Raw genomic sequence first — 10,599 nt, 5'->3', positions numbered from 1 at the left:
TGTAATTTTCTCATAATTGTTAGATAATTTGAACGCAGAGCTTTAAGAAAAACTTAATTTTTGTGGGCAAAAATTAATTTTTTGCCTCAAATAATCGATTACAATGCTATCCAAATAGGCTCTAATTCAAATAAGGTCTTAAATGCCAAACTTTATAAATTTATTAATTTATTTTTTAATTTTATAATTTTATTATGATGAATTTATAACATGTTTTTAAAATTTTAATATGATTAAAAAATAAATAAATTTGTTTTTACTATTAAATCTTATAACACAAGATATAAATTCATTACAATAAAATTATACAAAAGCTGAGATTATAAATTCATAAAATTTGAATTTAATTTAAATTAATTGAGATCTTGTTTTTTTTTTTTTGGGAACTTCACGAATAAATTAATAATTAATTTTGGATTCCCGAGATTCCAATCCACCGAATCACAAGACCCGAAGCGAAGATTCATTTCATTCAGGTCAGGTCAAGAAACCAATGGTGCCGCCAAATAAAAAGGTCAGGAAACCAAAGAGGAAGATTACTTAATGTCACTCTCACTGCTCCATACAGAAGTATTTTTCGCACTCACATGCTCTGCGTATGGAAACCCTAATCGGCGCAGTCGCGAGTGGACAGTTTCAACCAACTATAGCCATTACGTTCAACTGGGGGAGCTCGAGATCAAGCCGGAGCCCCAATGGCGTTTCTATGTGTCTCCTCCCTCCTAGATGTTCAGTCCGTGCTTCTACTTTAGGTGATTCTCATATTTCTTCTTAATGTAGTTTTATTTCGATTACATTTCTATCTAGCTTCTTGGAGATGGATAAATGAGAATGGAAAGTTGATCAATTTTTTTTTGTCAATTTCTCTTGTTTGGTCTCTGTGATTCGGAGGTAACGAGAAATATATGGCAAATGGCGCGTTTATTGCATTTGTGGAGCATTTACTTCGGGTCATCTTGTCATTCGAGTGTTTCTACTGTCATATACGGATATAGCTAATAATTATGTATTCTGTATCGATAGTTCATTTCCTTGTACTGGTTAATTTCATGGGGCCTGGCCAACATTTTTAAGCCGCGATTCTTACGATCCACTTCATCCAGTTGATAATGCGGACAAGTTTGTTGAAGCTTCAAAAACGGGAAATCTTATTCCTCTATACCGATGTATTTTTTCTGATCACCTCACCCCCGTTCTTGCTTACCGGTGTTTGGTTAAGGAGGACGAGAGAGATGCTGCTAGTTTTCTCTTTGAGTCTGCTGAACCTGGACTCCAGGTTTCCAGTATTGTAAGCATTTCATTCCATTTTATTAAATTTATTTTGTTCGAAAGATGTCTTGGGTTTACCCTTATTTCGGATTAATTATATTAGGGGCGGTACAGTGTAGTGGGAGCTCAGCCAACAATGGAAATTGTGGCCAAAGAGAACATGGTTACAATAATGAACCATGAGGAAGGACGCAGGACTGAAGAAATTGTGGAGGATCCGATGGTGATTCCTAGAAGAATCATGGATCAGTGGAAACCTCAACTCACCGAGGAGCTTCCAGATGCATTTTGTGGTAAGGAACACTGACTATAAATCTCAAATATCTAAAGAGCTTTATCCATACACACAATTCAATAGGGTATCCTTTCCATTCGGTCACTACAATGCCTCTGTTTATATTTTATAAGATATGTTAGTCTTAAAGTTTGGTAGTGTTCGGGCTGCCAAATTCATAAATCAAGCTTCCGTTATTTAGTTTTCAAATTTTTAAATTTTCACATTGTTTACATCTTTCAAGATGCTGACTGGGCAACAAAATTTTCCTTGTTATATTTTCCTCTATCATACAGGTTTTTTATCACATGCCAAAGTAATGATCAAACGGTCTGCTTTGCACACCTTGATGCATGTTTTGGGGTCACTTTATCTGCTTAGAAGAAAAATGAATACCGATTAACTTATCAACAAAATCCACTCATTTGCCTAAGCAATTCTATTGTGAGTTTGCTGACATATATTTGAACATTTACTTTTTTCCTTTTGCCAGGTGGTTGGGTTGGTTATTTTTCATATGATACAGTGCGTTATGTAGAAAAGAAGAAACTTCCATTCTTTACTGCCCCAGCAGATGACAGAAATCTTCCTGATGTTCATCTGGGTCTTTATGATAATGTGATTGTGTTCGACCATGTTGAGAAGGTACTTTCATGTCACCCAAGAACAAGGTGCTCTCCAACTAAATTTCTTTTGGGATTATTTCTTCTATCTATGACTTTATTTACTTTTGGTGATATGTAAAGAAAGATAGTTGTCTGATTGAGTGACATGATTCCTTTTTCTATGTATGAAATATCTACCCAAGGCAGGCAATATGAGTTGATAAACTGAGAAGACTTGCTCAAACTTGTATTCATTTATACCTTTCAAATGAATTTTCATTTTATAAAAAAGGCTTAACCAGATTTGCAAGTCAAGTTAATTATAAGAACCTCACTGTTTCGTTGGCTTTCAAAACTTTTTTTGCTTTTGAGAAATGGATTAATGCAACAAATGGATTAGGAGGCAATAATTCTGATTATATTTAAGTGCTTACTGGAATTAGTGTTGTAATTAATAACTCTTTCTAATTTGAGCTTGTTGAACTCAGAAAGCTTATGTGATTCATTGGGTGCAATTAGATCGCTATTCTTCTGCTGAGGAGGCTCTCAATGATGGAATGAACCGATTGGAAACACTGGTGTCCCGGGTGCATGATATAATTACGTGAGTAATGTTTTCCCCCTGTACAATGCATTTCAAATTATGATTTTTTTTTAAGTTTGATTTTCTATGAACTACAAGATACTTGTCAATTTTCAGCCCAAGGCTGCCAGCAGGTTCAATAAAGTTATACACTCATATTTTTGGTCCTAAGCTGGAGGCATCAAACATGACAAGTGATGAATACAAGAAGGCAGTGCTGCAGGCGAAAGAACACATTCTAGCTGGTGATATTTTTCAGCTTGTACTAAGTCAGCGATTTGAACAGAGGACATTTGCAGACCCATTTGAAGTCTACAGAGCACTGAGGATTGTTAATCCTAGTCCATACATGACTTATCTACAAGTTTGCCAATTTCTCTTTACTCCTTTTTATTTTGTTCTATCTATTATTATTATTTAGCTTTCAAATTGTCTAATTTATTCAAGCATACTGGTATCAGGCCAGAGGGTGTATCCTTGTTGCTTCAAGTCCAGAAATTCTTACACGAGTGAAGAAGGTAATATTGCTTTGCAAAAATTACCTAAACATGATTGCTTCCATCTTATTTCTTACATTTATGAGAGCCCAAGATGTTAAAACTAAAGGAAAAAGAGTCAGAGATGCTCAACAGACCAAGAATACTGAAGAGTGATGCAGCAATGCATGGGGCCCAGTTGTGGGGTATTTCCTAGGGTAAGGTGACATATAGAATTTTGCTGTGTTGTCGGCTGGAGGTAGAGCCGTGCCTCTCGGATGTTAGGGGAGCCATTACTGCAATGTTTTTTTTTTCCTTATCTTACATTTCCTAAGGCTTTCTGGGCTACTGTAGAAGAGTAATTTGTGATTTTGCTGTCCATTTGTCCTCACTAATGCTTGGAGGATTTGTAACTAATTACTATCATTTCCGGCAATAATTAAACTGGGTTCCGTCAGCTAGTATATGATAGTAGTAGGCCATGTTTGTGTTCATAGTTTTCTTATGCTTATCTATTATTTATCTTGAGCTTCTTCTCGATATTTTCAATTAACATCTACTTTTTATATAGTTTTAACAAGTGTTGATGCCTCTTTCATGCCTTTGTTGACAGGGGAAAATTACCAATCGTCCCCTTGCTGGGACTGTTAGGAGAGGGAAAACACCAAAAGAAGATATCATGTTAGAGAAAGATCTTTTGAATGATACGAAGCAGTGTGCAGAACACATAATGCTCGTTGATTTGGGAAGGAATGATGTTGGGAAGGTTTGAAGTTTCCGTTTCCAGGACTTATTTTATTTTTATTCCATATTCTACGGGGATCAAAATCAAGAAGTACATTGTTAGGCCCCTACGCATTACACCATCTAAAACACACACAGACATATGAGAGTCACCGAATGGAAGAAAATGGGGAGGAAACGCAAAAATTTATGTAAAAAAAGAAAAGAAAAGCAAAGATTAAGACCATTTATATGTTTCTACTAGACATTTTTTATGTGCTCTGTGGTACTTGCTTCAAGGTTTAGTATTCTTTGATGACGCTGGTCTTTCTAAATTGCCCATAAATCCATAACATTTTTTTATTATTGTTGTAATCATGTGTTTGGTATGATGTGGTTATGCAGGTCTCCAAACCTGGTTCTGTAAGAGTTGAAAAGCTCATGAATATTGAGCGCTATTCCCATGTCATGCACATCAGTTCAACTGTAAGTTTTATAATGCAATTTATTGGATATTCAAATGTTTTTGTCTCAAACCACATAACATGTATGTGTGAAAGGAAGCGTTGGAGAAATTGTTCAAAATGGATTTTGAAGTCAAGCTGTTTTGGGATTGAGGTTAGTCGATGAGATAATTAGCTGTGAGAATTGTTCCCCACCAGGTGGAATCTAGGGACATTGGATGTCATCGTTAAAGGCCTAGCTACCCGTAGGAGGTGCTCATTTACTCTATAGGATTTAAGTGATAATATATCATAAGGCAATAATGAACAGTTTTATATCTATGGAAGTTAATTTGATCCATGTCCTTTGACATGAGATAACGGATATTTAAACACATATAAGTCCTCGTTCACAATCTTGCAAGAATGAAATAGGGATTCGTCATTTCCCAAGTTAAACATTGTAGAAGTTGATGCTTCAAATATATAATGAATTTGATGAGTTTAATTGAATAGTACCTTCCTTTCAGAAAATAAATGGAGGATGAAAACAACATGCTCCATTTCCTTCTATAAGGGCAACTCACTAATTGAAGGATATTTTGGTTTGCTCAGGATATCATTTAAATGACACTGAAAACCGCATTGGCCCCTTTGTATTGATTATAATGTATGGATTTTTAGAACTACACTTTAAAATAAGATGGCACGTCATTAATTCATATTCTGTTATATAAGTTATGACCTTTAAGGATTGAAGTAGATTTTTGAGATTCTTTTTTCTTTTGTTGGCCGGAGAATTTTGTGATTCATGGATTCTAAATTGTGTTTCTGGTGTGTAATTGGGATTTTAACAGCGATGGTTGTTAGACAGACTCTTGGATGTGTGTGTGTGTAATGTCTTCTAAAATTATGCCCTCTTTCTTGACGTGGGTAAGTAGCTATTCATGTTCATTTTGCTAATAGTATATATTTCAGGAGATGCTGATTTTATATTTTAGCTACAGTTTCAAAGCAATTTCAGTTGTCTTTTTAAAAGCAATAAATGGAGTAGTGAAGAAGATTGTATCCATGACTATGAAAACTGTGCATGCCTGTCTTTGCAGGTCACCGGGGAGTTACTTGATCATTTAACAAGCTGGGATGCACTGCGTGCTGCATTACCTGTTGGTACAGTTAGTGGAGCGCCAAAGGTAATTTTTAGTGCATTGTAAGACTGCCTAGACCTTGATGCCCTTAAATTCTGATATTCGCCAAATATAAGGAAACCAAATAAGTCAAAGGGAGGCTCTCTCTCTCTCTCTGTGTGTGTGGTGGAGATAAACAGATGGATATTTTATATGTTGAAAAATTTAACTCTTAAAATTTACTAAATCGTAACTGAAAATTGACCTGTGTATGTTTTAAAATTAGTTAATTTTACCAATTTAACTTTTAAGGCTTGTGAATAAATTGACACAGAATTTGTTTAACAGATTTTGCAAAATCTAGGAAATCAATTTATGATTAAAATTTAAAATATTTGATCAAGGCACCTCTAAAAGGACTCACATCAGTTACATGCATCTATTTGTCTGGTTCTTAGTTCCTTTTCTTTCCTTTAAGTTTCACATCAGTCAAATGTTTAGGATTTTCTTATATAAGCTAGGAATTGTTAGTGTTTAAACGTTATCATGAGCCACATGGGCCTTGGCACCAGCTGGTCCCATATAAAACTTTTATGAGGTCTCATTTCTGGCATGTTGAGGTCGAAAGTAAAGATCTTTTTGGCTGAGGACTGTAAGGTTCAACCCTTTTAGTAAACTAGATTGGTGGCCAGTTCATTTATGTACTGGTTTGACCATCTGTTCCAGTCTGGATTCTTCTACTGGTGTTATCGTTCATTTTTTCTTAACAAATCTGTATGAGTAGAAATTTAGTCAACCAATTTGAAATGCCATATTGGTTCTTGCATGAGCAAAAGAAGTTTTTGCCAATTGCCATGACAAAATATTCCGCAATCCTCTACTGCTGTGCTCAAAAGAAAGTACCACATTTATAACAGGATTGTGAAGCTGAATATAAAGGGTTAATGTTACAGTATGCAAATGCTCCTGATATTCAATTGGTGAAACAAGATATCTGGAGCTTAGATTCTGCTTTTACCTAATAACTTTTCATCTTTCTTGTTCAAGTGATGTATTTCCTTTGTATCTGGCCTATCTGGTCAAAAGAATGTATTTCCTATGTAATACGCGAGGCATGTCCCCATTGTATTAAGAAAATGTCACCCTAGTTTGGATTATTGGTTTAATGTTTCCGGTCCTACGAAATTCACATGGTCTGTGCTGCAAAACAGGTGAAAGCCATGGAGTTGATTGATCAGTTGGAAGTGGCAAGACGAGGACCGTATAGTGGTGGTTTTGGAGGCATATCCTTTACCGGCTCTATGGACATTGCTCTTGCTCTGAGGACCATTGTTTTCCCTACCAATACTCGTTTTGATACAATGTACTCGTACAAGGATGTGAACAAACGTAGGGAATGGATTGCTCATCTGCAGGCTGGAGCAGGAATTGTGGCTGATAGTGATCCAGCTGATGAGCAAAGAGAGTGTGAGAACAAAGCTGCAGCTCTTGCCCGTGCAATTGATCTTGCAGAGTCTTCCTTTGTTCAGAAATGAATTGGATGTATCCATGGGTGAAAACTTCATTACTGAATTGTAAACTAAAAGGAAGACGTTGACTCTCGTTTAAAATTAATCGGAGGCAGCTACGTAATTGCCTCAGAAGTGAGGGTTTTGCAGTCATTTGCAGTTAATTTTGATGGAAATATGCTGTTTTTTTTTTTTTTAATGAAAATATTGACCATCATTGAGGGTGCATTTGGGAGTTCCCTGAAGGAAAAGAACTGTCTCCTCTAACCTTTGTTTGACATTTATTATTGCAAAATGGATGGAATGAATTGTATATATTTTTTTTGACAGTATTACTGTTATAGGCTAATTCAGATGAAATGAAGTGAATAAATTCTTTAGCTCTCATCCTAACCTGATAAGAACATTTTTTAAAAAATAATATTAATCTGCAAAGGGGGAAATAGTAAAATTTATTCGTATGTTTTTAATTCTTACACACGACTTTTTATTGACAAGTTTAAAAATGTGAAGATGATAATTGAGGAAAACGGATGATTAATAGTTGTTCAGATTTTTAACTATTGGACAAGAAATAAATAAGTCTTTAAAGTTTAAACAGAAAGTCAGTAATTAATGTAGAGATATTTATTATTGGACAACAAATAATTGAAGATTCTTTTTAAAAGGAAAAAAATTACATAAAAGTCCTGGACATAAGAGAAGGGAAAATTGTTGAAAAATACATCACCACAAATTATTGCTCATAAGGCTCTGGAAAGTTTTTTTAAATGATGTTTTTCGGTGGCATTAATTTTGAGACTTCATGGTAGACCCCATGGCTCACAAGGCATTCATGACATGGCAAAGGAGCTTGGAAAGCAAGGAGCCCAAGGGGCGGACGAAGCTTAAAGAACCCAACAATTCAAGTTCAATGTACCTATGGATCCCTAGCTACATATTGGAAACCATATGTTTAAAAGCTAAATCAAAGCCATAAAACAAGCCTTACATTATATTGTGAAGGATGTCCAAGAATGTCCAAAGCAGAGTCCTTATACGTGTTTAATGTGTTGATAGTCCAAGTCCAACAAGGCTCAAGTCCACTTGATCAAAACCTTAGCTCACTTGAATCAACATGTGACAACAGTGTGTCTTGTGGAGGAAAATTTGAAGAGGCGCCATATCCAATCATTAATGATGTGATTCCCAGTCAGATTTGAAGCATCCCGAAGTCAACAAACGGTTAGATTTGGAACCAAGAGAGGCGTGATCTTCTATTGACTTTGAAGGCTCCCTTGATTGCTCAAGATTTGATCTACACTAGGTTTCCGATTTTGTGGAGAATCTGATTTGTTTCCTTTTGGTTGAGTCAATAATATCTAATTTTCAATTTTATATTTTCATTAATTGGGATCAGAATGATCAAGTCGCGTTGGTGGTTTTTTACTTCGTTTACCATATGTAGATGCCTTTGCTGCGGAGCTATGGGCTTTCATCATGGGTTTGAAGTACGCTTGGGACAGAGGTTTCAAAGAGTGTTTGCTTCTAAGTGATTGTAGTGAAGTTCTCACTCAGATTCGCAGTGGTAACTTGGATCTGCATCAATATCAATCCAAGATCTTGGAAGCTCGAAGTCTTCTTCAATGCGACCGGAACATTTCGATCAATCTTATGCCCCAAGAGGACAACCGTGAAGCAAATCTTTGCACCAAGAGAGCTCTGGAATCTACTCCAGGACTTCACTTTTTCCTTCCCGAGGACCTTCATCGGATTGTCTAGTTTGAGCCACAGTAGGTATTGTATTGTTTTTCTTTACTTTGCTTTGATTTCCTTTCTTATTAAAAAAAAAAATCTCAAGAAGAAGTTTGGGTGTTACTTTTAGTTTCTTATTTTATTCTAGCCAAAGATTGCTTTTGATCATTTAGAAAGTTTTGGTTCTTGTAATTTCATAATTCAAGAAAATACAGTGGCTAAAATTATATGACTTATATCATATTTTTGAATTTAGGGCTATTTTCAAGGTTTTTGAGTTTATCTTCGTTTATAAATAAGCGCGCTTTCATCTCTTATAACTTAATATTTGTTGAGTAGTAATAATAATATTATTATTTTAAAGTTTATAGCTCTTGAGAATTTTAATGCTTGTATTAACATCTCAATATATATGTGATTAAAAATTTGATTAACTCTTCTAGTGTTTTCAAAGATTAAAATTGCTGAAGGCAGATGTATTAGAAATCTTTTCCTTGATAATTTCTTCTTTCCTTTGATTTTTTTCGCCTTCCCTTTTCTTTTTCATATTTTCGCATCTTTGTTTCTTGTTTCTTGTGTTTAATTTGTGTTAAAATTCCATTTCTAGCTAGCACAGTTACACTTTCGCATCCTGTATCATTTCAAATAATCAAAATGCCTTAACCAAATCCTCTCTCCTCTCTTCAGTGGCATGAATTTATGATTTCCAGCAGCGACTTCTACCACTTCATCGACGAACAATGGCCAGGCGCAATGTTCGTTTGTAGTCCTAGCTTCATGCCTAATGACCCCTCCTTACACCTTTCATCTTCAACCTCCTTACACTCCATCTTTAAGGATCGATTTTTTGCTTCAGTAAGTTGCCTGAGTTCACTCTCTCTCGCCTCCTTTTCTAGGGGTGCTTCCAGATTTGATAATGATGATGTCATCTTCATTAGTGGTAGTCCCAGAGGCTATGTCGAAGCTGTTACGGAAGGTGAGAGAATTGCATCATATGCTCTATCAAGCTTTTGTGAAGAGCAGACACAATTTCTAAGATTTAACGAACAAATTCTCTAAATTTTGGTTTTGACATGGTTCCTCTCTCTTGAGCAGAGTTCTTTCAGTAGGTCCAACTTTTCCATGGCATTCCCTTGTGTTTCAGCGTCAGAGGAGGAGAAATTGGAAAATTCGTTGGTCTCAGGATTTTCTAAAGCATGTGGAGATGATTTAGAAATTGGTGATGTTGCTTTCCTTGGATCTTGTTCCAGGGAGGATTTAAATCATAAAGAAAATGCTCATGTGCATTCAATTCAAGTAATAAAAAAACTATGTGTCATCACTTATTATGGAATTTTGGATCTTGTAATGATGATCTGATTCTTTTTTGCCTGTTATAACTGCTAGGATTTTCTGAGCAAGTGGATGGAAGAGAGTCACAAAGGGGCTACATATGTAGTTGTCTTTTGTAATGTAGACTCTCTGCCGGAAGAAAATGTTATTATCATGCGCTTTAATTTTTAATACCCTAAATACTAATACAAAATTATATTTGAATATAAGGTACATTTTATATAAAATTTTTACATCAAGATTATTTTTTTAGAACACGCAAAAAAATATATTTAAATATAAGGTACTTTTCATATAAAATTTTGACATTAAGATTTTTTTTTCTTTTTTAGAATATACAAAAAAAAACATATTTGAATATAAGGTGTATTTAGTGGAAAATTTTGATGTTGAGATTTTTTTTAAATATGAAAAAAAAACATTTGAATATAAGCTACATTTCATGTAAAATTTTGAAATGAGGTCTTTTTTTTTTTCAAAATATACAAAGAGCATATTTGAATATTAAAAAAAATGCATTTCATT

General features: G+C 34.9%; 1 protein-coding gene and 1 long non-coding RNA gene across 8 annotated transcripts; both read left to right on the top strand.

Annotated features, from left to right (window-relative positions):
- Window positions 1-480: 480 nt before the first annotated feature.
- LOC129322671 (anthranilate synthase alpha subunit 2, chloroplastic-like) lies at window positions 481-7,337 on the top strand. Of its 4 annotated transcripts, XR_008596277.1 has the most exons (12): window positions 481-752; window positions 1,075-1,288; window positions 1,384-1,562; window positions 2,037-2,188; window positions 2,637-2,752; window positions 2,849-3,095; window positions 3,193-3,249; window positions 3,821-3,973; window positions 4,336-4,416; window positions 5,231-5,306; window positions 5,480-5,566; window positions 6,712-6,764. XR_008596277.1 is itself a non-coding variant. In XM_054968997.1 (11 exons), the coding sequence occupies exons 1-11, from the start codon at window positions 599-601 to the stop codon at window positions 7,033-7,035; spliced, it is 1,764 nt and encodes a 587-aa protein (XP_054824972.1). In that variant the 5' UTR covers window positions 486-598; the 3' UTR covers window positions 7,036-7,337. The 4 variants fall into 4 exon arrangements, 3 of the variants coding, with proteins under 3 accessions (XP_054824972.1, XP_054824973.1, XP_054824974.1); XM_054968997.1 differs by lacking the exon at window positions 5,231-5,306 and having other exon boundaries at window positions 486-752; window positions 6,712-7,337; XM_054968998.1 differs by lacking the exon at window positions 5,231-5,306 and having other exon boundaries at window positions 488-752; window positions 1,104-1,288; window positions 1,373-1,562; window positions 6,712-7,337.
- Window positions 7,338-7,961: 624 nt separating this feature from the next.
- LOC129284399 (uncharacterized) lies at window positions 7,962-10,225 on the top strand. 4 transcript variants are annotated; one of them, XR_008586857.1, is made up of 4 exons: window positions 7,966-8,353; window positions 8,456-8,780; window positions 9,430-9,718; window positions 9,838-10,225. It is a non-coding gene; the product is annotated as an uncharacterized LOC129284399 (long non-coding RNA). The 4 variants fall into 4 exon arrangements; XR_008586855.1 differs by having other exon boundaries at window positions 7,969-8,314; XR_008586856.1 differs by having other exon boundaries at window positions 7,962-8,784.
- Window positions 10,226-10,599: the final 374 nt, after the last annotated feature.

Source organism: Prosopis cineraria, unplaced genomic scaffold, assembly GCF_029017545.1.
Source record: "Prosopis cineraria cultivar Desert tree isolate PC_DT_omini unplaced genomic scaffold, ASM2901754v1 PC10, whole genome shotgun sequence".
NCBI lineage: Eukaryota > Viridiplantae > Streptophyta > Magnoliopsida > Fabales > Fabaceae > Prosopis > Prosopis cineraria.
Note: the sequence above shows the minus strand (reverse complement) of the source record. Positions and strands in the feature narration are given on the sequence as shown.

What these genes read in the sequence shown, in the direction of transcription:
- LOC129322671 (XM_054968997.1), top strand. Translation starts at nt 599, where the DNA reads ATGGAAACCCTAATCGGCGCAGTCGCGAGTGGACAGTTTCAACCAACT. An exon ending in AGTCCGTGCTTCTACTTTAG is followed by an intron (nt 753 to 1,074) that starts GTGATTCTCATA and finishes AACATTTTTAAG; the next exon opens with CCGCGATTCTTACGATCCAC. An exon ending in CAGTTAGTGGAGCGCCAAAG is followed by an intron (nt 5,567 to 6,711) that starts GTAATTTTTAGT and finishes GCTGCAAAACAG; the next exon opens with GTGAAAGCCATGGAGTTGAT.